This window comes from Amblyraja radiata, chromosome 20 (assembly GCF_010909765.2).
Source record: "Amblyraja radiata isolate CabotCenter1 chromosome 20, sAmbRad1.1.pri, whole genome shotgun sequence".
NCBI classification, from domain to species: Eukaryota; Metazoa; Chordata; class Chondrichthyes; order Rajiformes; family Rajidae; genus Amblyraja; species Amblyraja radiata.
In genome coordinates, this window is record NC_045975.1 from 12284523 (window position 1) to 12311655 (window position 27133).

Here is a 27133-nt window from a genome sequence, read left to right on the forward strand (position 1 = left end):
GCAGAGTTCAGGTGGACAAGTACTCCAATTTGCATGAATCATACATTTTTACAAATGAATATTTGAATCCTAATTTTGGGACCACAATTGAATCAGACATTGTGGGAAAGTTGAACTTCATCTCAAGTTTGCTATCTATATCGTTAGCTGAATATATTGTTCACAGTTGTTTACACCCTAGGCTATTGGTTTATGAGGTACGTAAACCCAGCTGCTGCCATATGAGGATTCTGTTGTTGTGGGACTATAATTGGGGCATATATTTTCAGTAAAATTATTAAGAGACAGCAGCAGCAATGTTTAATAAGGAACAAAATCTATTTTCCAACAGCACCACACTTTCTATTAAGCAAGGCCCAAGAAAGAATATTAAGATCCATCGATTTCAGTTTAACGATACAATCTTAGTACCAAGAGATTCTTATCACTTCCCCATAAAAAACCTGTGCACCCAATTATTATCTTTGTGGATGTATTTACAGGTAAGGTGCAGCATTATCTTAAAGCTCAAGGCACAAAGTGCTGGGGGAACTCAGCGAGTCAGGTAGCATCTGTGGAGGGAATGGGCAGATGACGTTCGAGTCAGGACCCTTTTTCTTCAGACTTTGCTTAATATTTCAGCATCTGCAGTCTCGTGTGTTTCCATTTATTTTATTGCTTCTCACTGACCAAACATTGTGTCTGTTTATAAGACTGTCATTTAATCCATCTTGGGCCAAAGGTGGGAAAATAGCACTAGTTTATATTGGGCATCTAGGTCAGCATGGATGAGTTGGGCTGAAGGGCCATGCTATGTGACACCAACTCAAGAAATTGCCAAGGCACCTCAATTTGCCTTCAAAGGCGTTCCAACAAGAGCGCTGCGTGAGATAATTTTCTCACAAACTAAACCACAGCATAAAGGTGTCAGACAGTAGCCTAGATGTAAAGATTATACATGATGTACCATGGGCAGGCTCCAAGTGCTACATTTGCACACTAGCTCAATGCTTAAATGGCACAATTATTTTGCCACATGCATTGTGCTGAACTCAGTGGTGCAGCTGGCAGTGTTAGGGGCACAGCTGTAGAGTTGCTGCCTTACCGTACTAGAGACCCAGGTTTGATCCTGACCACGGGTGCTTCAATAAAAATAGTTAATTGTCCCTAATCTCTAGGAACAGGCGAAGGGAATCGCTGGTCGGCATGGACTCGGTGGGCCAAAGGGCCCAACTCCACGATGTCTCTCACTAAACCTCACAGCGCCAGAGACTACAACTCGATTCTGACCTCGGGTGCTGTCCGTATGGAGTTTACACGCACTACCTGTGACCGCCTGGGTTTGCTCTGGTTTGTCCCACAGACGCATGGGTATGTAGGTTAATTGGCTGTATAAATTGCCCCAGATGTGTAGGATGTGGATGAGAAAGTGGGAGAACATAGAACAAGTGTGAATGGCTGGTCAAGTTGTCAGTGAGCCGTAGGGCCTTTGGCCATGCTGTATATCTAAACTGAACTCAGAGTCAATGATATATTGAACTGGTCAAACTGAACCTGCTCCTCTAGCAGACCAGTTCCAGAAGTTACTCTCATCTCCCTGAAGCATTTGTGAAGTCTCGTCTTAAGAAGCCTTCATTTCACCTCAACCATATAGCACTCAACTCCTCTTTACACGATCTATGAGGCAAGTAGATGTTCTCCCCCCCCCACAACCAAATTATTTGTCATTTCACGTTCATGCTCCATTCATAAGTTATTAGGCCATTTGGCCCATCAAGTCGACTCTGCCATTTAATCATGGCTGATCTATCTTTCCTCCCAACCCCATTCTCTTGCCTTCTCTCCATAACCCCCGACACCCATATGAAACCTTCTGCAGGATTCACTCACGAGGCAATTCTTCAACTTTAACATCCCCTTTCGTGAAATGCTTTATAATATTCAAGGTCACTATAGGTCATTTACAATATCGGCTGACTGAATCATCTTTGATAGTTGCAACCTCAGTTCAGACTCGGGCAGTACAGCGATAGAGTTGCTGCCTTACAATGCCAGAGACCCGGGTTCGATCCTGACAGTGGGTCCTGTCCATACGGGGTTTGTACGTTCTCCCCGTGGGTTTTCCTGGAGATCTCCGGTTTCCTCCCACACTTCAAAGTCATACAGGATTGTAGGTTAATTGGCTAGGTAAAATTGTAAATTGTCCCTAATGTGTGTAGGATCGTGTTAGTGTGCAGGGGTCGCTAGTTGGCTTGAACTCGGTGGGCCAAAGAGCCTGTTTCCGTGCTGTATCTCTAAACTAAAACTAACTTTCTGCAATTCTTCTCTGCATTCCAAGTTGACCTATTCATTGCTTCCACAACTGAATAACGTGGCAAAAAAATGTTACCTCGCTGATATGCTCTATAAACTGCATAATATTTGAGGCACAGAAGCAGACCATCTCCTTAATGTGATTGGTACAAAATCTGATAAAAGAATACTTTAGACCAGTGTTCTAAAAATAACAGCAAATGCAGAAGTGAAGAACTGCACCTGATAATTAAGAGAATAATGCTTGACATCATTTGAAGAAATTGATTTCCACATTCATTTGCACATGGATGTCAACTTTCTACTGTGCATTCGATAGGACAGCTGTTCTCTGATGCTATTTATGGCTTCAATTCCCTCGCTACTGAAGTAAAACATGAAGTGCTGGAGTAACTCAGCTAGTCAGGCAGCATCTGTGGAGGCAATGATTTCAGCATCTGCAGTCCTTTTGCGTCTCCCTCCTTATTGGATCTTGGCTGATTTTTGTTCAGCAAATGCAAAGGGCTTTCTACGATGTTCATGCACATGCTGAACACTAGATACTGCCACACCAGCATCATACCAGGAATTTTCACTGATAAACACAACTCAGTGATCGCTGCAGATTTCCTCTCAGAAATGAGGACGTTGCCCAACATGCATGCCACTGTTAAACCAATTTTTGTAGTATTTTGTTAACTGGGCCACTGAGGACAACGTTCAAAACCACATGTGGTTCAAACCATGAAACGTTCAACAACATTCATGATTACTGATTCAGAACATACAGAAGGAAAACAAACCAGGTCCAGCACAACAAGCCTCACTGTTAATAGCATGAAATAAGCACAAGCTATCACCTGCACTGTGCCACCAACCATTGCCATAAACATCAACATCACACACTCTCCAGATCAATAGCAACCACTCAAGCACAGCATCGACGTACCAATGAGTCACCAGTCTTTTAAAAAAAAAAACGTTTTACATCCACAGAAGCTGACTAAACTGCAAAGTGTTTCCAATGTTTTCTGGTTTAGTTGCAAACTTCTGGCATCCACAGTATTTTGTTCTTATAAAATCCCCAGCAAAGCATGCCGCATCAAGGCCAGGCAATTCTCAAATTAGGTGTACCCTCATTTAAGGAGAAAGTGACAAACCTGAAATCAGGGCAAATCAAAGTAAAAGTCAGATGCAGAAATGAACTATGGTGTCCCATAATTGTATTTATAAACAGCTACTCCATCCAGCAACATAGATGTGAAAATTAAATTGTGCATTGTCTGACTTTTTTTTCATAGATCACAAATGTGGATGCCAAATCAATGGATATTTGTAAGATGGAGATTGATAGATTCTTGATTAGTACGGGTGTCAAGGGTTATGGGGAGAAGACAGGAGTATGGGGTTTATGAGGGAAAGATAAATCAGCCGTGATTGAATGGCGGAGTAGATGTGATGAGCCGAATGGCCTAGTTCTGCTCCGGCAACTTATGACTCGGCTTAGTGCTGCTGCGTAAGAATCAAATAAAAGTTACTGGAAATCCAATCCTTTGTCAGAGCAGGGAGTTCTCTTTCCCAGTTCTGATCTATCAGAAATGTTGATCCGTTTCTTTCCTCACGGATGCTGCCAGACTTACTGGGAGTTGCCATTTTGTTTTCAATTTTTATTTATTATAGTATCCCTCAGGGCCCTTTATGAAACAATTTAATGGCAAGACAACGGCACAGTTGTTGGAGCTAGTGGCTCAGAGCTCCTGCAAGCCAGGTTTAGATCTAACCTCAGGTGCTGTATTGAGTTCAAGTTCTAGTTCGTGTTTATTGTCACTTAACCGACTAAGGTACAGTGAAATTTGAGTTATCATACAGCCATATTGTGAAAATAACACGATACACACATAAAATTAAATTTAACATAAACATCCACCACAGTGGAATCAAAATTCCTCACTGTGATGGAAGTCAAAGTTCAGTCATCTTCCTCTTTGTTCACCTGTGGTCGGGGCCTTGAACACTCCGCAATTGCCGTTGCCGATGGCCTGATGTCCAGGTCCTCTCGTCGGCTTGATTGAAACTCCGGCGTCGGGACGGGTTGGAACACTCCTCCATGGCATGGAGTTCCCAAGTCGGCCACTTCTTACCGGAGACTTACCGGCTTCACGGTGTTAAAGTCCGTAGGCCCCGTGGTCAGAGCTCTTCTTCTGGCGATCCTCGGCAAAGGATCCCCGGCTCCGCGATGGTAAGTCCGCGCCGCGCCCGTGGCTTGAAGCTCCGGGCCGGTCTCCAGGAAAGGCCACGCCAATCCAAGTTGTTAGGCCGCAGGGGGGAGGTGGAGATGCGAAACGGAGAAAATTGCATCTCCGTCGAGGTAAGTGACTGAAAAAATGTTTCCCCCCTAGTTCTCATCCCTCCCCCCACATAAACTAACCAAGAAACATTGAAACATACATTTAAGACATACTTAAAATAATAAAAACAGAGAAGGGACACGACAGGCTGTTGGCAAGGCGGCCATTACAGGCGCCACCCAGTGGTCATGTTCTCCGTGACCGTCTCCCACAACCCAAATATGTGCAGCTTGGTCAGTTAAATGAGCGCTGTAAATTGCCCCCAGTGTAGGTGGGCGGTAGAATTGATGGGAAAAGGGTGAAAACGGGTAAGTGGGAAAATAAATGGGGGAAATGGGATCGTTCTGTGCGCTGGCATAGACTTGACTGGCCTCCTATGTCACAAATAATTATGGATTTAATATGAAAATTCAGGAAGCATGATCCTGACCCCAAACCTCATCTGTCTATTCTCTCCATAGAAGCTGCCCGACCCGCTGAGTTCCATCAGCACTTTGCGCAAGATTCCAGCAATTGCAGTTTCTTGCGTCTGCAGATTCAATCTAACTTTTAATGAGCACAAGATAAAACATTTTATTTAATATTTAAAATGCTGCAAGAGTGGTCAATGAACAAACGACCATCACAGTAACTTAAAACCAAAGCAAAATAATTATCGCAAAGGATAGCTGACACTGTAACTGGCTGTGCTCCACCTGATGTCACAATGGTAAAATGGCTGAGAGCAAAGTATGATCGCACTTATTAGTGAAAATTTCCCACTGCAATTAATTAAAAATTAATACGCCAGCTACCAAAGCTTTGTGCAGCTCTGCCAATAAAATAATTTTCCAACTGGAGGTAAAACATGGAAAAAAAAAAATCAGGTGAGCAAAAAGTATTTTCGTAAACATTCATCCAGGGATTCAGACAAGAAGCAGACCATGGAATCTCACGGGTTATCTTGAACCGCAGGGAATACAATACAAATACAGTCAGCATACTTTTCCGTTGTGCAATGAATCCCATAATTGCAGAAAGATCTTTCTCTCCAGTCACACCTCTTGCACAAATATAAGCATAACAGCTTCTGAATGCAAATCATCATTTGCATTAAAGTGTAACACCATCGAAAGTAGTAGCAATGTGTACTTTAATTTGTATAAATATATTCCAAAGTTAATAAATCAGATAAGAGTCCCCACCTCTGCCTGTTTGGCTAGTTTCAGGGCAGTGCAGTGGCACAGCTGATAAGAGCTGCTGCCTCACAGCACCAGAAACACGGGTTTGATCCTGACCTCGGGGACTGTCTGTGTAGAGCTTGAGCGTTCCCCATGAACCCATGGGTTTCCTCTGGGTGCTCCAGTTCCCTCCCACATGCCATGGTGTGATCGGGTGATCGATAGTTGGCAAGGACCCGGTGGGCCAAAAGGCCCCGTTTCCCGGGTATATTATAAAACTAAACCACATTTATATCTACTTCAGCCACAGATAGAGAACACTACGGGATACACAAGGAACTGCAGATGCTGGAATCTTGAGCAAAGCACAAAGTGCTGGAGGAATTCAGCATGTCAGAAAGCATTTGTGGAGGGAATAGATCAGCAATGTTTTGGGTCATGACCCTATCTATACCCATCCATTCCTCCCACAGATGCTGCCCGACTCCAGTTATTCCAGCACTTTGTGTTTTGCTATAGAACAGTTCAGCACAGGTACAGGCCTTCAGCCCACAGTCTGTGCTGAAAATGATGCCAAATTATCTGCAAATGATTTATTTCTAATGGTCCAAGAGCAAATTAGTATTAGTATTAACTCCGAGATAAATGGTATCAGCCAATATACTACATGAGGATCGATTCATTTTGGATAATGTTACAGAGTTTATCCATTGCTTTCAAGTGGCAAATAAGGTCAACAGCTAGTATACAAGGATGCAGTCTTCAGATAAGCTCTCTCATTCCAATGATACCCAAACACAAGTACACTTGCTATTCAAAAATGATTGCCAAGTCAAGTCAAATTTACTGTCATATTCACAAGTACGGTGAGGTACAGGTACGATAGGCAGGGAAAGAAGGTGTATGGATCATGTGCAGATAGAGGAGATTAGTTTAGCTTGGCATCATGTTCAACACACACACTGTGGGCAGAGGTACTGGCTCCTGTGCCGTACTCTTTTGTGTTTAATGAAAATCTTCCTTGCAGTAGCAGCACATTTCCACTACAGGGTAAAACAGGGTAAAAAATCCCTCTCCAAGTTCGCACCAAAGTACCCCAATTGATTGCTCTTGGAGATATATTGATCGAAGGCTCATGGAAGATGTTAATTACGCATAAACTGCACAGAACCAACAGTGTAACTAAGGATTAAAATCCGAGCAGCAATGGACACCTGCACCGTACTTTCTTGCATCATGATTTATTTTTCATGTCTTTGCTGGTAGGATAAACATATTAATCCTTCATATGGTTGTCAAGTTACCAACACTTTTGTTGAGTTCTGCACAATTTTGAATTGGTTACAGTAAGTAGTTGGGACTAATTTAATTTAAGATAAATCTTGGATCGGTCAGTATGAATGAGGATGAAATAAATGATTGCGGCAAAGCCCATCGGGATAATTCACGGTCCTCAGCTTTACATTAGACACCAACAAGCAGCCTGGGAATGGTGTAACCAATGTTGTTATCAGCAATTGGAGATCAAATTGCTCTCATACTTTTCCTCCCACAATATGTTAGTTAAGCGATGAACGAAATTCTTTCAATGAACATTGCTGTCACGTATATGACATTTAAACTAAGGACGCCTTGAAAGACATAGAGCATAGAAGGGTGCAGCGCAGGAGCAGGTCCTTCAACTCACAATGTCTGCTGAATATGATTCCAAGCTCAACTAATCTCATTTGTCAGCAATTACTCTCATCTCCCTTTGGCCCACAATGTAAGTGCTGAACATATTTATCCACCAACGTCATTCAGCAACAGCATTATCCAGCTACTTGTTGCATTCCATTCCCATGCCATTTCAGCATCCCCAGGCATCAACAGGATCAAGTTAAATTGGCCCTCAGTTTGTTTAGGAAAAAGAGTTGGTAATTTAAAAAATGCGCAGATGAAAGGTTAGCATACGACTTGCTAACATGGAAAGGAATGTAAATTCTATAATTTTGTAGCTGGAGCTGTTGCTGAAACACAGAATATCACAGAACATCTCCCCTCCCCATCCCACTCAACTTCAGAACACTGCATTAACTATGAACACTTATGCCACTCATACACAACTCAATTGCTCGCCAGGTGTGTTATGTCAGTTTTTAAATACACTTTCACTCCAGAGAATAATCGCTTGACGTGTTGCCTGTAAATTTCTTCCTGCCCACTCACATTTCTGTACTTGCCCCATAGCCTAAAAGAGGTTAGTTCACAAGTGCTCAGAAGTTGATCTGTCCACCACTCAACATATTTTACCTAATACTAAAAGACTACCTTAGCCCGAGTAATACCATCTTTCCTCAAAATCCACCTTCTTCCTAAGAGGAGGAATCGGGCTGGTTTCAGGATCCGGTCTGCTCACCTTTCCCGACACTGCAGTCGTCTGACCTTCACACTTCGATTACAGACCGACCTGGTCTACAAAGCAACTGCTGCTAAACATTTTCATCTTGGCCTGCTTAGCAGGGAATTAATTCAAGAGTCTGTCAACATGTCTAATAACAAGTTGAAGATGAACGAGTCCCAAGTGCATTGATCCTGTGAACATTCAGAAGAGTGGAAGCATTACATCAACCATTTTAAATGGTGTCAGCGTGGTGCAAAGGTTTCAATTGAGCTAATTTAAAAACATCAGCTTTTATTTCAGGTGGCCCCTGTGTTTATAGAGGATTGGCTTCCTAGAAAATGGCCATGATTTTCCATAATGTTAAGCCGTGTCATAGTTGCATAGTTGTCAAGAAACACGAGTTGGATTAAAAAATTGCATTGGTTTATTTCCCCACCCTCCTCATATAAATTCCATGAGAGCAAATTTTATTCCATATCTCAAATTTGTGGTGAATGATGTGCATTATGCAAGGATGAATTTTCGTTACACAAACAACCATAATGCAGGGGTTGTCCCATGTTCATGTTAAAACATGTATTTAAGTTGAATGAATCAAGCAATAAGATTAGTGGGCCTAGTGCTTTGTTTTGTGACAGTGCAGCGTACTAGCACCACTAAAAAGTTAAAAACTAGATTTTCACTTTTTTACTTTTTAAACATGTTGGATTATGCACATTTCAGTTATTCATTTGTAAAAGTCGAAGTTGATTGGTCACAAAATTGGTACATGGATAGGACAGGTATAGAGGGATATGAGCCAAATGCAGGCAGGTGGGACTAGTGTTGATGGGAAGTTGGTCGGTGAGGGCAAGTTGGGCCGAAGGGCCTGTTTCCATACCATATGACTGTAAAGTCAAAACAGAAAAGGAAGGTATATTGATGGATAGAAATTATTGGTAAACTTAGCTTAATTTTTAAATTGATATGTGTACTGGCATTTTTTGTCTACAAAAGCAGCACTGGATGGCTATCAATGTGGGCAATAGTTCAGCCGAGATGCCAACACAGAATTATCTGAAGAACAGTTTTACCTTGGACTCTACCTTGACTCACAACTCGCGTTAACCAATTTGTTTTCTGTGGAATCATGAGATGTATGGAAATGTGATATCCTAACTTCAAAAGTAATTGTAGCAGTTGTTGAACAAGTTTGCTCTTTCCTCTGAAGGAGCTGTCTCAAACATATGATTGAATTTCACAGCCACATTTTGGACACAGTTGCTGGCGAGCACTACATTTCTTGCAGGTTCCTTGCTACTTCAAGAATAGCTTCATCCCAGCAACCATCAGGCTCTTGAGCACGACACAACAGTAACCACAACTTTGAACTATATACAGGCTGTCTTTGGTTGCATGCTGGGCTTTGGGAAATTTTTTTGCGCACCAGTATTGAGGTTAATTTATTGAATTTTCATTTATTATATATCATAATCATACTTTATTAGCCAAGTATGTTTTGCAATATACGAGGAATTTGATTTGCCATATAGTCATACCAATAAAAAGCAACAGAACACACAAAATACATTTAAACATGAACATCCACCACAATGACTCCTCCACATTCCTCACTGTGATGGAAGGCGAAAAAAAGTTACGTCTCTTCCCTTCTTTGTTCTCCCGCAGTCGGGGGCCTCGAGCCGTCCGTTGATGGGGTGATCTTGGCTCCCGTACCCCGCAGCGTTTGGGCCCTCGCGTCGGGGTGATCAAGCTCCCACATCCGGGGGGGGGGGGGGAATCTCAGCTCCCCCGCGCCGGGCGATCTAACCCCGGGTCAGGGATGGTCGAAGCCTTCTGCGTCGTTTGGAGCTTCCCAACATCGGTCTCTACCCAATACTGTGATCTCCTTGATGCTGAAATCCGCAGGCCGTGGTTGGAGCATCAATCCCAGGCAAGGGATCGGCTCCAATGGTGTCCACGTCCCAAAGTCAGTCCCGAGCATGATGTTAGGCTGCAGAGCGACCAGAGATACGATCCGGAAAACAATCGCATCTCCAGCAAGGTAAGAGATTGAAAAAAAGTTTCCCCCGACCCCCTCCCCCACATAAATCAAACCAGAGAACATTAACACAAACTTTTAAAACACACTAAAAATAACAATTAAAAAACAGACAAACTGTTGGTGAGGCTGCCATCGTGCGGCGCCCCCCTGGTGGTATATTATCTGTGTATTGCATTTGCAGCGCTGTTATACTGCTGCAGGTAAGAATTTTATTGTTCTGTTTTTGGTAAATATGTCAATTACAAACTTTTTCTTACAAGAGACCTTTTTTCCCCCTATTACCTCCCACTGCCCCCTATCTCTTCCACCCTCGAATATTGGGTGTAATTGTACCCCAAGTAGTCAGATGGGTAACCTTACATGTCTTGTAGCTCAAGACCACCTGGCTGTTTGAAAATAGTCTGGAGTGGCTTGGGTTCCTCCTCTCCAAACCAAGCACAGGATCAGAGCTTATTCTCTTTCCAATGTCGCCTTGGCTGAGTGAGTAAGGCGCAGAGAGAAGAGGGCGAGGTCGGCCGCAAGCACTCACTACTTGGGGGAATTACACCCGGGATCGCACCCTGATTCACAGACCCCAAGCTTGGCATTCCACTGCCTTGCTTATACAAAGCATGACGAAGATACCAAAATGTTGTGTCCAATAAAACACCGGATTCAGAAATTGTCTGTTTAACCCTTCCACTACGCTAAGTATTGCAATTAAAATTAATGCAAAAAGCACAAGTGCAGAGCTAAACAGCCTCAAGAATAGTGTCAACAAAGCCAGCATTTGTGAGCTCCCAAGTTACAAAGGCTATTCTCCGCTGAGCTAATCTTACCGGAAGTTTGTGACCAGTCCGCAAGAGAAAAGGATCATACAACAATGAAGGTACTGTGTGACTGATAGCAACTTAATAGCGGTGAAAAAGAGGATTGGAACTCAGGTTTACATTTAGGCGTCTCATTGCCCATTCTAAAGGACTCATCTTGAAGGACAAATGTACATGATACTCTGCAGAGAAAATAAGTAATAGTAGTTTTGAACAAAGCATACCAGATACTTGTGGGATAGTAATGGTTTAAAGGAAAATTCCAGGCTTCAAAGTCATAAAATATTGCTCCAATTTCAAATAAAAGTCAGTCCTCCAAGTGAAATCTGAAAATGCTGGAAGAACTCAGCATTGGTGGAAAGAGGAATGGTCAATATTTCAGCTCCAAGACCTTCAGACATCCAAAGCGTTAACTTGTGATTCTTTCCAGATGCCGACTGACCTGATGAGCGTTTCCAGCAGTTTATTTCACATTTCCAGCATCTGCAGATTTTCAACTTAACGCAGATTTTGCACTTGAGGATTAGTTGCATCAGGTTAGATGCCTTCATTTTAGATTTACCAGGTGATGGTAAACAGATTTGTGTTACATTGCAAAGGAGAATTCCTGGGCATTTACACTGACCCAACTCTGGTGAAAGATAAAGATACAAGTGTTCCTTGCCCACAGCAACAAAAGACACTTCCCCTTTTCAGATGACTTCTTCATCACCCTGCCCCCACATCCCCATTATGAAACCGGAATTTGAGGGGTGTTTGTGGGTAAACACTTTGCAGCTGGAAGACTTCCTTTAAATATGCAAACAGCTCTCAACATTTCCAAGTGTGAGCAATTTCAAGATTAGCTAAAATGAGAGCAAGTACACCTGTTCTAGCTCCACAACATTCTTTCAGAAAGTGTGCCACACCACATCAATTAGTATTTATGGTTGCTACAATCAAGCACCCAATTGCTGTCATTTGTACTTTAAATGGCCAGGTGATGACTATAAATTGAGGGCTGAGAATTAGAGTACATTTTTATTGATTCAGTTAAGCATACAGGGTAAAGCTAGCCACCATTACCTTGGTTTTCTTCCAGTAAGCCTGAGGTAGACATCATACAGGAAAGCTGGGGCCTTGTGGCTTACAGCAATCCAGTACTGATAGATCAAGTGATTGGAGGTTAGATTTACATTGGGCCGTCTGAAAGCCTGTTCGAGAGGGTTCCTCTTGAAAGTTGATATTACATGGTATTCTGAAGAAGAAAAGTTGCATGATTGTATATTGATTTTCTGCATCTATGCAAAACCTCAAGCAAGCTCAGCAAGGATTACAAGGTGTAAAGGAGGCATCAGATCCACTGCACTACTTATCTTTGGTCATCACAAGTGCCAGAAATTAGCAATGCAATTTAATAGACCCATTAACAGAACGCCCACGCTTTGCCATTCAGCAAGTGACATTCTTGATCTCATAATTACTTTATTATGGTGGAAAATTGATAAGCAGTTTGAGCAATTAACCTGCGATCCATTACCACTTTACTCGGTCCTGGCTGGATTACCACTTGATTTATGTTAATTTCAGAAAGTAAACATCTGACCCAAAACGGAAATAAGCAGCTCCAACTTCTGAAAAAAATATCAAGACTAGAATTTGATTTTTTTTTTTTAAAGAAAAACACTCTGCAAAGCCAAAGTGACTATCCAACTTGGTGGCAAAAGGGCATTTTAAAATCCCAACAGTTCCACCACCACAGGAAAGGATTGCACCAACCACAGACCCATTTGTAACATGCCTTTAACATGTAATCCTGTCAGCTGCAGAATGACCACAACAAAATGAAACTATATCAATGGTGTACAAAGACTGTTATTAACTGGAAGTGCCTTTCAAAGTTGGCTTTATGTATTGTACATATGAGTTAAAGGGAACCTGTTTATTCCCTCTGGTTACTTTAGAGGGGGTCATTGATCTTCACTAGTAATACAAAACAAATAATGAATCAGCATTTTCTAGAACAAATTAAATTATATGTCTGCGTCAAAGTGCTTGTGCTGCTGGTGCAGAGCAGTTTTCACATTGTGTTACAGTGAAAAATGTTAAGATACAAAACTGCTTTGATAAAGCCTTTAAAAATGTATTTTAACATTGAGTTCATGTTTTACCCCTTTAACAGCCTACTCAGATACAGGTATCTTGGCTTTTCAATGTATTTTAAGGCACTCCATGAAACATTTTGGAATTAAATCAAACCAACTAGCAATAGTTTGAAGCTATACAAAACCAACTTTCACCTCCAAATGTAAATGAAAATACCCAACTTCAACGGTTTTAAAGATATGCTTACTGAAAGTACTCAAAAAGAAAATATCCAGGTAAGTACAGTCTTCCTTTCAAGTAAAAGGTTCTCAGTTTGACAATACCCATTTCAAACTCGCCCTGTTTACACAATTACACAATTTACTTTTAACAATGTGACTTACCAAAGAGAGATAATATGTATTTAATTTGAAAGGTTGTGGAGGTTAGGATCTAACTGGGTTGCCACCTACTGAGAAAGTCCAATGAGCTTGAAATTAAATAGAGCTAAGATGATTGCAACCTTTGTTACAAATGACTATTTTATTCCTGGACCACAGTCAATTACTTTGGAACACAGATTTAGCTGGGTTGGAATTTCATTCACTTTGAAATGCAGCATGGGAAGATCATGTGAAAGAAAAGGTCACCTGCAAAACTTTGTGTGAACTGAAGGAGAGTTTAAAACAAAGTAATCAAGCTAGAAGCATCAAAACTCATGAAAGACTACTTTGGGATACATTTGGCCCACGAGGTGATAAATTTGAGAGGTTTTCCATGCCAAAATTGCAATTGGTTTTAAGTGGAAGAACATTAAATTGAAACTTAACATTTATGATTTGACTTACTGCAAATTAGGAACACTTTGTATTTTAGACATTATATTACTTAAGCTGTAGTGGTGGTCTTCTTTTCTGTACAGGCAGCAGTGCCATGCAGGCAATTAGCCAGAAGACAACTGAGCCATCAAATGGTTTCCATGTGTAATTTAACTCCATGGGTCTCAGAATTGCAAGAGTCTTCCAAGTCATGCAGGAAAACTACCACAACATGGACACTTTCAGGTATCTCCCTTTCCTTCACTTTGATCAGAAATATTCAGATCGTTGCTGCATGCGGTTGATTAATCCGATGCTACATTTCACTATTTACCACAAAGCAAGGATTATACTAAACTATAATGCAGGCAGTTAACGCTTATGTAAACAATAGGTTATGTTTCATACCAACTTCACCCCAGTGAAACGGATTGGTGCCACCGGTAGTACAGTTGTAAACCAATATATTTCTTGGCCTGAAGGGGAAAATTAAAACAGTTAATTTGTATGCAGCAAACAACACTGTTCCAAAAAAAACAAAACAAAAAAAACTTTTAGTCACAATCGAAACCTTATCCAGGACTTAGTATAAAGATTTGTGTAAAGGGATGACCATTGCTGAAGGAATAGTAGATTTTATCAAGAAATAGAAAGCCATTCTGGATTTCGTGAAGAATTTTGTCTTAAACTCATAAGCAGGCTGCTGTAAACATTTAACAAACACAAGTGGATATGCACAAAATGTAAATAAAGTTGGAACATAGGTCTGTATCTTGAAGGTTGGGTGAAAATGATGAAAATTAAATATTTAAACTACACTTGATCCAATCAGTTGAAACAGTGTTTTTTTATTTACACAAAGGGTGGTGGATGTATGGAACGAGCTGCCAGAGGAGGCAGGTCCCTTTCTAGACCTTTGGATCTCAGAGGTCATATCTCATTCTTCGAGTATCAGTCTTATTCTCCCTTCAATGAGTGCTCTCTTAAGAATTCCCTGCCTATTTAAATGTGCAGTAGCCTCTTAAATTTAGAGGAGTCACCTGCTGTACCTATGAACTCCCGAGTACCATGCAGCCGCCAGAGTCATGTTTATAACCACATCCACTGGGATCAGGTCTGCCACAGCACTGTTCGCTGCTCTCATTGTACGCAGGATTCCTTTGCCAGCCTGCAAGACAAACCCAATGGATATGGATGAGCGCAAATTTTAACGGCTTTTGCATTAATATTACAACTCACAACAGCAAATGACAACAGCATGCTGCAGTTTACAGCCTAGAACTACCTTTTCGAAAAATAAAAAAGCTTATGTGAGTAACATAAGTGGCTGTTCACACAAGTAAAATCCAAATTGGTAGCTTCACATAATTCCGTTAAATGTGCCATGGAGTCAGAGAGCGCTACAGCACAGAAACAGGACGTCAACCTACCTTGTCGGGCCGACCAAATTAGTATATTGGGCCAGTCGCATTTGTCTGCATTTGGCCCATATCCCTGTGGACCCTTCCTATCCATATATCTGTTCAAATCACTGAAAAAAATCATAATTATATTCCCTTCTATAGCTTCCTCTATCAATATTACAGATATGGACCCCTCTGAGTGAAAAGGTTGCTGCAGAGGCCGCTCTTAAATCTTTCCCCTCTCACCTTACACTTATGCTCTCTAGTTTTAGAATTCTCCATCCAGGGAAAGAGGCCTCATCCATGCCCCTCATGATGTTGTACACCGGTCAGCCCTCTACACTCCAAAGAAACAGGCCCAGCCTACCCAAACTCTCCATATAAGCCAAGCCTACAATTCCTGGTATAGTCCTGGTGAATATCCTTGGGAGATGAGGCTCCATGGTGGAAGCACACAAGCATATTTGTATTATAGGCAAAAAGTTGGTATTTGTGTTTATTATTCGGTAAATATTTAATCGCAGACTCTCTCAGGACAAATGAATTGTGCTGTGGTAGAACCCCCAAAGATTGCAATGGAAGTATTTTGAATGTTTCTGTTTCAAAGAACTAAAGAGAAAATTGAAGAAAGTTTATACCATTATTTTTTTTTGCTGCTTGCCCTACCGTACTTGGACTAGACCACGCAAAACCAACTAATGTATTATAGGCATTTGTGTTAGGCTAAGGTTGATCCAGGCCAAGATGCAATAATCATCCCCAAAATGAAACGCTGGAACAGTTCGTAAGTTTTAGAAGCAGAATTAGTCCATTCCGTCCTTCAAGTCTACTCTGTCATTTAATTGCGGCTGATCTATCTTTCCATCTCAACCTCATTCTCCTGCATTCTCCCCATATCCCCTGACACCCTTATGCCCCTGTCCCACTTAGGAAACCTGAACGGAAACCTCTGGAGACTTTGCACTCCGCCCAAGGTTTCCGTGCAGTTCCTGGAGGTTTTTGTCAGTTTCTCTACCTGCTTCCACTACCTGCAACCTCTGGCAACCACCTTCAACCTCCGGGAACCGCACGGAAACCTTGGGTGGGGCGCAAAGTCTCCAGAGGTTTCCGTTCAGGTTTCCTAAGTGGGACAGGGGCATAACAAATCTAGAATCTGTCAATCTCCACTTTAAAAATATCCATTGACTTGGCCTCCACAGCCGTCCCTGGTAATGAATTCCAGATCCACCAGCATCTGACTAAAAAAAATCCACTTAATCTTTCTAAGATCTTTTATTCTGAGGCTATGGCCTCTGTTCATAGACTCTCCCACCAGCGGAAACATCCTCTCCATATTCACTCTACTCAGGCCTTTCACTATTCGGTAAGTTTCAATGAGCTCTATAGCGAGTACAGGCCCAGTGCTGGCAAATGCTCATCATATGTTAACTTAATCATTCCTGGGATCATTCTCTTAAACCGTGTCTGGACCTTCTCAAATGACAGCACATCTTTCCTCAGATGTGGGGCCCAAAACTGCTCACAATGCTCCAAAGACTGGTGGATGGATGCTGACATCCTTCGTCAGCATCCCAAAAGCTACAGCATTAAACTGAGTGCAGGAAACAAGCATTAAGAAAACAGAAGTAGGAAACTTGCCTAGATATGCACAAAGAAATATAGATGACCAAATCAATTTCATAATTAAATTGACGATCGTCCAAATCTAATAGGCAAAGTATTATAGATTAATTTTATATTCCATTACAGTTAATTGCAGTCAATTCCAGCACTTCCTCATGTCATTTCATTGCAAACACACAGCGATTTTTACGGGACACAAATGGGTCTTTTCTCTAAACACTTAAGATCCCACAGGACGGCAAATAGATTGCAACTTGCAAAATCTGGTGATCAACATAAAGTAGTACCAATAATGTGGATGATGTTCTGCAATGGATATCGCATATCAGAATTAGCTAATAGGGTATTGTGTTATAGAAGATGGGCACTTTATTTTGCAACTAAACACAATGTTGAGTATAGTGTGTTTCATGTAGCCAATCTGAGTACCTAAGAACAGATGTAACCTTAGATAACTTACGGCAATGAAGAGTCCACTTGGTCCATTGAAATTGTCAATCCAGCCCTGGATGCAAAAGATAAAAGATAACGGTATAAAATTACTCTGAAAAAGTCTAAGCAGGGAACATCATTCAGGAGGAAATTGGGGATGGACATTATGTATAGATCGTCCACAGCCCATGAAGAATTAAAAAATCATCAGGATACTAACTAAAGTAGAGTGGACATCATGTAGTGAAATGCTACAACATCAGAAAAGAGAATTTGGATCATAACAAGCACTCACAATTCCATGTGGTATCAATAAGCAATGAAAACTGTTCATAAATAAGCGTGGACCAACAAGAGGAACAGCGCCTCATATTTTGTTCGGGTAGCTTACAACCCAATGGTATGAACATTGAATTCTCTCATTTTAAGTAACTTCTCCCCCCCTCTAGTTCCAGTTCCCCACATTGTACCCCTCTTGTGATCACACCTTCCCTAGCCAACGATGGGCCTACCAGGGCATGAAACAGTAACATTCGTCAACATAATTAAGCAATGACAATATCCTGACCTGAAGTAGGACATTCTTAAGACTTATAGTCTTCACCACATCCGATTTCTGAGTGGCTGATTCTTGTACCCTGAGACTATGCCTCCTAATTCTAGATGTTCCAGCAAGAGGAAACAGCTTATTAACATCTATTCTGTCAATTACATATGCCTCATTAAGATCGCCTCCCATACTTCTCAGTTACAGTGAACACAGACAAATATTACTCCTTGTAGGTCAATACCTTCATCCCCAAAATCAAAGCACCGTGGTTTGCTGGCCACTAAATTGGAATAAAGTTAAAAGGCACTCATTTAAATTATTGTTACTTTTGTCTATAGTTTAAAATGATTTATACCCAAACCTACAGGAAATGGTTCCTTCCAGCTGGCTCCCACAATGGAAGGTCTAACAATGGCTACATTTAAGCTGCCACATTCTTGCTGCACAACATATTCTGCCATGGCTTTAGTATAGGTGTAGGTGTTTGGTCTTTCACCAATCAGTTTTCTTGTAATGTCCTGAATCAAGTCATCATCCATCCACCTGTGAAGAAAAACATGGGGAAAAAAATTAAAGCTTTCGAAAATCATTGTTTTAATCTACAGTTTATTAGGTTTCCATTTAGGGAGGCAATGCAACATCAGGAGTTGTCAGCTACAAAACCATGGGCAAAATTTATGTTGGTGAACAATCCCATAGGAATAAAATTAAAATGTACAAGCCGGGTACAAAATCTTTCAGATGGGAACTCACTGCAAAATACAAATGTACAAGAACATAGAATAAAGTTAATTCTATCTGAACATAACAATCAGTTTGACGCTACCCCTAAACAATACAGGATGCCATTCTAGTGGAAGAATGAGAGTGTGCCTTGAACGCAAGCAATTATTGGAACTAAACATGCAACCTAAACAATTCAAAACTCAATACTCCCAGAATCTATAGGAGTTTTGAAATAGTTTAAACTTTTTAGCATGATCTGAAAGCAAAGGAAATATTGTGAAGGCAAAGTGTGATAACTACATTGCAGGAGGAGAGAATCTAGCAAAATCAAGTCATTTAGTTTTACAAAGAGCAAGAAAGAAATAAGACAACAGACATACTCCAGGGCTTCAATCAATTTTTTAGGATCAACTGGAGGTGGATAAATGACCTCCTCAATATGCTTGCGATTGCAGTGCGCATAGGCAGTGGAGACATGAATGAAGACTTCAAGCTTCTTCATCAACTGTGCAAAACAAACGAGCCGGCGGGTGGCGACCACATTCAACTGCATTGCATCCCTGCAAGGAAAAAACAAAAGTTAATCAGCAAACATCTCGACACTCGATGCTGCAAGATACAGGCAATGAAATGTGCTAGCCAAGTCTGTCACAGTAAAGGATGTACCAGTAACATTAGTTATTGCTCGTGTAGTGAGTTAAAGCCAAGTCAAATTCTAGCAGGACACAGTAAATAGCAGAGTCGTTAGAAGCATGAATGTACAGAGGGGCCTTCGGGTCAGTCCATAGCTCTCTGAAAGTGGTGACACAGGTGGATATGTTAGTGAAAAAAGCATTTGATAAGGTTGCCTTCATAGACTATTCAGTATAAAAGTTGGGACATAATGTATCAGATGCACATCTATTGGAGTACCAAACATGGCTCTGGTTGCCACATCATATGCAGGATGTGGTAGCAATGGAGAGAGTGTAGAAGACTCGTCAGGAGACAATAGGCTGGATTTATTCTCACTGAAGCCTAAGAGTCTTTGGGGCAACTCTATCTGTAATTATCTGTAATAAGCTGCCATAGGAAGCGGAAACCACCCAAAAGTGGGTGGTTTTGCAGATAGTGAAAATGGTTGTGAAAAATTGCAGCAGGATCTTGGTCGATTTGGCAGATGAGCTGAGGAATAGTTGATGAAATTTCATACAGAGAAATGTGAGGTGCTGCATTTTGGAAAGTCTAACATGGGCAGGACCCAAGTGAATGGTAGGGCTCTGGGGAGTGTTGTAGAGCAGAGGGATATAGGAGTGCAGGTGCATGGTTCCTTGAAGGTGGAGTCACAGGTAGATAAGGTGGTCAAAAAGGCGTTTGGCTCATTGGCCTTCATCAGCCAGAATATTGAATATATAAGTTGGGAGGTCATGTTGCAGTTGTATAAGACGTTGATGAGGTCACATTTAGAGTATTGTGTTCAGTTCTGGGCACCATGTTATGGAAGGATGTTGTCAAGCTGGAAACGGTACAGAGAAGATTTACAAGACTGTTGGCAGGGCTAGAGGGTCTGAGCTATAGGGAGAAGTTGGGTAAGCTGGGACTCTATTCCTTGGAGCACAGGACGACGAGGGGTGATCTTATTGAGGTGTATAAAATCATATGGGGAATAGATTTGGTAGATGCACAGAGTAGGTGAATCGAGGACCAGAGGACAGGTTTGGAGGGATATGGACCAAACACAGGCAGGTGGGACTAGTCTAGCTGGGACATGTTGGCCGGTGTGAGCACATTAGGACTCTAGGAAGTGGCAGAGACAGATCCAATTACAACAATTAAAAGGAATTTTTCAGATGTTCGATTAGATAAGGTGCAGGTTCAGGCCAAATGCAAAAATAATAAGCATACATAGGCATAACGGTTTGCATAAAGAAGGTTCGCTCAAGAGGCTCATTACTGTGCAGCACAATTATATAGAGGTAATGCACAGCAACAACTTAGCTGAATTTTTTAACTACGATCTCCAGATAGAAGTACAAAGGACATTAAACGCATGGAAAAACCCATCATTGGCAAGTTGTCCTTTAAGTCATGCACCACCCCTCCTTCGAAATAGCTATTCCCTCATACCACTGAATCAAAGACTTGTAGCATTCGCCAACAGAACCTTCAATGACTGCCATGGTTCAAGAACTTTCGAGGGATGCTGGGGATGGACTACAAAAATGCTAGTTAATCCAAAGTATTTTTGAAAAATACTTACTTCAAAGTTTCATTGAAGCGCACGGTGGCTGCACAGTGGAAGACGATGTTAATGCAAGACATCAAGAGTTCTTTGTCAGCCTGGCCAAGACCGAGCTCTGGCTGAGTCAGTTCACTGCTCACTGCGACAACCTTCTCTTTGAAATCGGGCTGCTCCTCTCGCAGTCTGTCAAAAAGCTGCAAACAATAAGACGTTCAATGACTGGCAGAAAACACAACAGATCTGAACGGCATACCTTACACCTTAAACCTAGATCTAGCCTTCTCTGGTCTGAAAATAAAAAGACCATCTGTATACAGTGTCCTCCATAATGTTTGGGACAAAGACCCGTCATTTATTTATTTGCCTCTGTACTCCACAATTTGAGATTTGTAATAGAAAAAAAATCACATGTGGTTAAAGTGTACATTGTCAGATTTTAATAAGGGCCATTTTTATACATTTTAGTTTCACCATGTAGAAATTACAGCTGTGTTTATACATAGTCCACCCCCATTTCAGGACACAATAATGTTTGGGACACATGGCTTCACAGGCATTTGTAATTGCTCAGGTGTGTTTAATTGCCTCCTTCATGCAGGTATAAGAGAGCTCTCAGCACCTAGTCTTTCCTCTAGTCTTTCCATCACCTTTGGAAACTTTTATTGCTGTTTATCAACATGAGGACCAAAGTTGTGCCAATGGAAGTCAAATAAGCCATTATGAGACTGAGAAACCAGAATAAAACTGTTAGAGACATCAGCCAAACCTTAGGCTTACCAAAATCAACTGTTTGGAACATCATTAAGAAGAAAGAGAGCACTGGTGAGCTTACTAATCACAAAGGGACTGACTCCACAGCTGATGACAGAAGAATTCTCTCTATAATAAAGAAAAGATCCCCAAACACCTGTCCGACAGATCAGAAACACTCTTCAGGAGTCAGATGTGGGTTAGTCAATGACCACTGTCCGCAGAAGACTTCATGAACAGAAATACAGAGGCTACACTGCAAGATGCAAACCACTAGTTAGCTGCAAAAATAGGATGGCCAGGTTTACTTATATCAGAATGATGGCATGAGCAAAGTATGGAGGAGAGAAGGAACTGTCCAAGATCAAAAGCATACCACCTCATCTGTGAAACACGGTGGTGGGGGTGTTATTGCCTAGGCATGTATGGCTGCTTAAGGTACTGACTCACAACTGCTGATGGCAGTAGCATAATGAATTCTGAAGTGCATTGACACACCCTATCAGCACAAGCTCAAACAAATGCCTCAAAACACATTGGCCGGCGGTGGTTCTTCTTCTTGTTCTTCTTCTTGCGTATGGCGTGCACAGCCTAAAGTTGTAGGACAACTTGTTCTATTTGATCTTATTTGATTGTGGCCGGCGGTTCATTCTACAGCAAGACAATGATCCCAAACATACTGCTAAAGCAACAAAGGAGTTTTTCAAAACTAAAAAATTGTAAATTCTTGAGTGGCCAAGTCAATCACCCGATCTGAACCCAATTGAGCATGTCTTTTCTTTGATGAAGAGAAAACTGAAGGGGACTAACCCCTAAAACAAGCATAAGCTAAAGATGGCTGCAATACAGGCCTGGCAGAGCATCATCAGAGAAGACACCCAGCAACTGGTGATGTCCATGAATCATAGACTTCAAGCAGTCATTGCATGCAAAGGATATGCAACAAAATACTAAACATGACCACTTTCATTTACATGACATTGCTGTGTCCCAAACATTATGGTGCCCCGAAATGGGGGGACTATGTGTAAACACAGCTGTAATTTCTACATGGTGAAACCAAAATGTATAAAAATGGCCTTTATTAAAATCTGACAATGTGCACTTAACCACATGTGATTCTTTTTTATTACAAATCTCAAATTGTAGAGTACAGAGGTAAATAAATAAATGATGGGTCTTCGTCCCAAACATTATGGAGGGCACTATATCCTATCTATGCTACTCATAAGGGCATCACTTTTAACAAAACGACAGCATGCCAACGGTAGGGACTGGGAGTACAATTTAAACCACGACCAACATGTCATGAAAAGATTAAAACAATTTTTCTGGAAGTTTTAACTTGGCATTCGCTAGGTGGGGGAAAAAAGCATAATTTATCATTCAGTTATGTCAAACTAACCCACCAGTCTCAAGCTTGTGGATTCAGGTGCAGCAAAGGAGGCAAGCACTATTTATTTGCACGTGCTGTTGGAAAAAATGAGAGCATTGATGCTACTAATGTGCCATTTGAGTAGTGTTGGAAATATTTAGAAGGTCAGGCAGTTTGAGAGCAAATGGTTGGTGCATCAGGAGCAGCTTCTTTCCAACAACCATCAGGCTACTGAACACTACAACCTCCAATTAAGCTGCAAACTACATAGGTTTGGGTCACTGTTTTTGTCTTTGCACTATTATTGCTTGTTTTTTTTTAATATACTGAATCTTATTTTTAGGGAGAAAGGAGGAGAGAGGAGACCACATTTGTATCTGTAAAAAGTTCAGAGGTCTATGGAAGATGTCAGAACAAAAAGAAGAGCAGTCGCAGCTTCAGACCACCACCTCCTGGTAGGGAAATTTAAGCTGAGGCTGAAGAGACACCACCAGGCCAAACGCCAAAGAGGTAAATACAACATTGAATACCTCAGTAGTGCTCAAGTGGTGAAGAAGTTCAAGGATACCCTCTCAAGGGAAAACACAGTGCTACAGCAGAGGAGGAAGGAAGGATGGACAGTAAATGAGGAGTGGGAACACCTAAAAGCTGCTTGGAGCACAACCTGTGAGGAGGCCCTAGGGAGAAGGACCCAAAAGCACAAAGAGTGGATAACACCAGAAACCCTCAACGCAATCCAACAGAGGAGAAAGTTAAAGGAGAATGTGATGCCACAAAGAAGTGCGAAAGAACATCAGAAGGGACAAGAGAACACAGGTGGAGAGGCTAGCCAATGGGGCAGAAATTGTGGCGACTCAAAGGAACATGAGGGAGCTATATACCATCACAAGGAAATTGTCCGGGACATATCTGCATAGTAATAAACCAATTACAGACAAGAATGGTCAGCTGCTTTCAACCCAGGAGGCGCAGCTCGACAGATGGGTAGAACATTTCGAAGAAGTCCTAAACAGGCCACCACCGGCTGCACAGACACACATTCCTAAAGTTAGGATACCACTACAAATTAAGTGTGACAGACCAGCAAAATCAGAAATAAAGGCTGGAATCAAGCAACAGAAAACTGGCAAGGCTGCTGGCCCTGACAATATTCCACCTGAAGCCCTGAAAGTAGATATAGACTCATCAACAGACATGCTCCATGGCTTCTTTGGGAGATTTTTGGAAGAGGAAAAGACACCCACAGAATGGGCAGAGGGATACATCATGAAACTGCCAAAAAAAGGTGACCTAAGAAAATGTGACAACTACCGAGGGATCACCCTACTCTCTGTACCCAGTAAAATTCTCAACCAGGTCATCCTCAACCGTCTTCAGGAAGGTGTAGACAAGAGGCTATGGGACCAGCAAGCAGGATTCAGGAAGGATCGCTCATGCACAGACCACATAGCAACATTACGCATCATCATTGAGCAGTCTATTGAATGGAACACGTCCCTGTACATCAACTTCATCGACTTTGAGAAAGCGTTTGACAGCTTAGACAGGACAACACTATGGCGCCTAATGGACCACTCTGGAATTCCCACCAAGATCATAAACTTAATCAAGAACTCGTATGATGGAACCTCATGCAAAGTTATGTATGCAGGCCAGCTTTCTCAGAGATTAGTGTCAGGACGGGTGTCAAGCAGGGATGTCTATTGTCACCATTCTTGTTCCTCCTGGCAATTGATAGGATCATGATGGAAACAACTAAAGGGAAAATAAATTTAATTCAGTGGACATTGTGGGAGCAGCTAGATGACATTGACTTTGCAGACGACATAGCTCTCCTTTCATACACACACAGATTCAAATGCAGGAGAAAACGGCCAGACTCTCACAAGCTGCAACAAAACTTGGTCTTACACCCAATACAGCAAAGACACAGGTGATGAGGATCCACTCCAAAACCAGCAACCCTATCCTTATGCATAGCACTGGTCTAGAGGAGGTAGAAACATTCACATACCTAGGCAGTGTTGTGGACATCACCGGAGGGACAGAGGCAGACGTAAAAAGTGGAATCAATAAGGCTAGGGTGGTGTTTAACATGCTCAGGGAGATCTGGAGCTCAAAACACATCTCAATCAACAGCAAAATACACATATTTAACAAATGTGAAACAGGTGATGCTGTATGGATCAGAGACATGGAAAACAACAAAACACACCACAAACAGGCTGCAAACATTCATTAACACCTGCCTTAGGAGAATAATATCTGGTGGAGACAAAGTAAGCAATGTGGACCTGTGGAAAAGAACAAGCCAGGAGCCCATTGACTTACAAATTCGAAGGAGAAAATGGAGTTGGATTGGACACACCCGCAGGAAACCTGCCACAAACATCACCCGGCAAGCCCTGAAATGGAACCCCCAAGGAAAAAGGAAAATAGGTCGCCCCAGGATCAGCTGGAGAAGAGGTGGCCAGACAGAAATGTCTGAGAGTGGGCTCAACTGGGGAAATCTTGAAAGAACTGCCGTCAACCGAGTGATGTCAATGGCCTCTGCTCCCTAGAGGAGCAAAGGGCTTAAGAAGAAGAAGAAGAAATTAGTCGGAACACAATTTGATATATTCAAGAGAGAGTTAGATAGATGTATTCAAGAGAGTTAGATAGATGTATTCAAGAGAGTTAGATATATCTCTTAGGGCTAACAAAATCAAGGGATATGGGGCGAAAGCAGGAATGGGGTTCTGATTTTGGATGAAAAGCTAATTATACCGGTGCCCAAGAAGAGTAAGGTGACGTGCCTCAATGACTATCGACCAGTAGCACTAACGCCGGTGGTGATGAAGTGCTTTGAGAGGTTGATCATGGAGCAAATCAACTCCTACATCGACAAAAACCTGGACCCACTGCAGTTCGCGTACCGCCACAACAGATCAACGGTGGATGCGATCTCGCTGGCCCTCCACTCCGCACTGGACCACTTGGACAACAAAAACTCATATGTCAGGCTGTTATTCATTGATTACGGCTCGGCATTTAACACAATCATCCCCTCCAAACTGGTTACCAAACTCGCAGAACTGGGTCTCTGCGCATCCCTCTGCAACTGGATCCTCGACTTCCTCGTCCACAGACCACAGTCTGTTCGTATTGGTGGAAATGTGTCAGCCTCAATAACAATCAGCACGGGAGCACCTCAAGGCTGCGTGCTCAGCCCCCTGCTGTACTCACTCTATACCCATGACTGCGTAGCGAACCACAGTGCGAACTCCATCATCAAGTTCGCTGACGACACCACTATTGTGGGGCGTATCACTGATGGGGATGAGTCAGAGTACAGAAGAGAGATCGAGCAACTGTCCATATGGTGCCAGCGCAATAACCTGGCCCTCAACACCAGCAAAACCAAGGAACTGATTGTGGACTTTGGAAGGAGTAGAAGGGGGACCCACAGCCCCATTTATATCAACGGGTCGATGGTTGAAAGGGTCAAGAACTTCAAATTCCTGGGGGTGCACATCTCTGAAGATCTTTCCTGGTCCGAGAACACTAACGCAATTATCAAAAAAGCTCATCAGCGCCTCTACTTCCTGAGAAGATTACGGAGAGTCGGATTGTCAAGGAAGACTCTCTCTAACCTCTACAGGTGCACAGTCGAGAGCATGCTGACCGGTTGCATCGTGGCTTGGTTCGGAAATTTGAGCGCCCTGGAGAGGAAAAGACTACAAAAAGTAGTAAACACTGCCCAGTCCATCATCGGCTCTGACCTTCCTTCCATCGAGGGGATTTATCGCAGTCGCTGCCTCAAAAAGGCTGGCAGTATCATCAAAGACCCACACCATCCTGGCCACACACTCATCTCCCTGCTACCTTCAGGTAGAAGGTACTGGAGCCTGAAGACTGCAACAACCAGGTTCAGGAATAGCTACTTCCCCTCAGCCATCAGGCTATTAAACCTGGCTCGGACAAAACTCTGATTATTAGCAACCACTTTCTGTTATTTGCACTACCAGTTTATTTATTCATGTGTGTATATATTTATATCATGGTATATGGACACATTTATCTGTTTTGTAGTAAATGCCTACTATTTTCTGTGTGCTTAAGCAAAGCAAGAATTTCATTGTCCTATACAGGGACACATGACAATAAACTCACTTGA

The 27133-nt window shown here is 42.0% G+C and overlaps 1 protein-coding gene across 4 annotated transcripts in view; it reads right to left on the reverse strand.

Moving 5' to 3' along the window:
- The window catches only part of LOC116984595 (fatty acyl-CoA reductase 1), a 92370-nt gene that overhangs the window by 14466 nt on the left and 50771 nt on the right, over positions 1 to 27133 (reverse strand). For 3 of the 4 annotated variants that reach the window (XM_033038819.1, XM_033038820.1, XM_033038821.1), the window contains 7 exons: positions 20871 to 21046; positions 19012 to 19191; positions 18271 to 18448; positions 17384 to 17428; positions 14938 to 15065; positions 14306 to 14373; positions 12081 to 12252 (listed from right to left, as the gene is read on the reverse strand). In XM_033038819.1, coding sequence (XP_032894710.1) covers positions 12081 to 12252; positions 14306 to 14373; positions 14938 to 15065; positions 17384 to 17428; positions 18271 to 18448; positions 19012 to 19191; positions 20871 to 21046 — 947 coding nt within the window. The remainder of the gene's footprint in view (positions 1 to 12080; positions 12253 to 14305; positions 14374 to 14937; positions 15066 to 17383; positions 17429 to 18270; positions 18449 to 19011; positions 19192 to 20870; positions 21047 to 27133) is intronic. The other variant, XM_033038822.1, reaches the window with a different exon arrangement.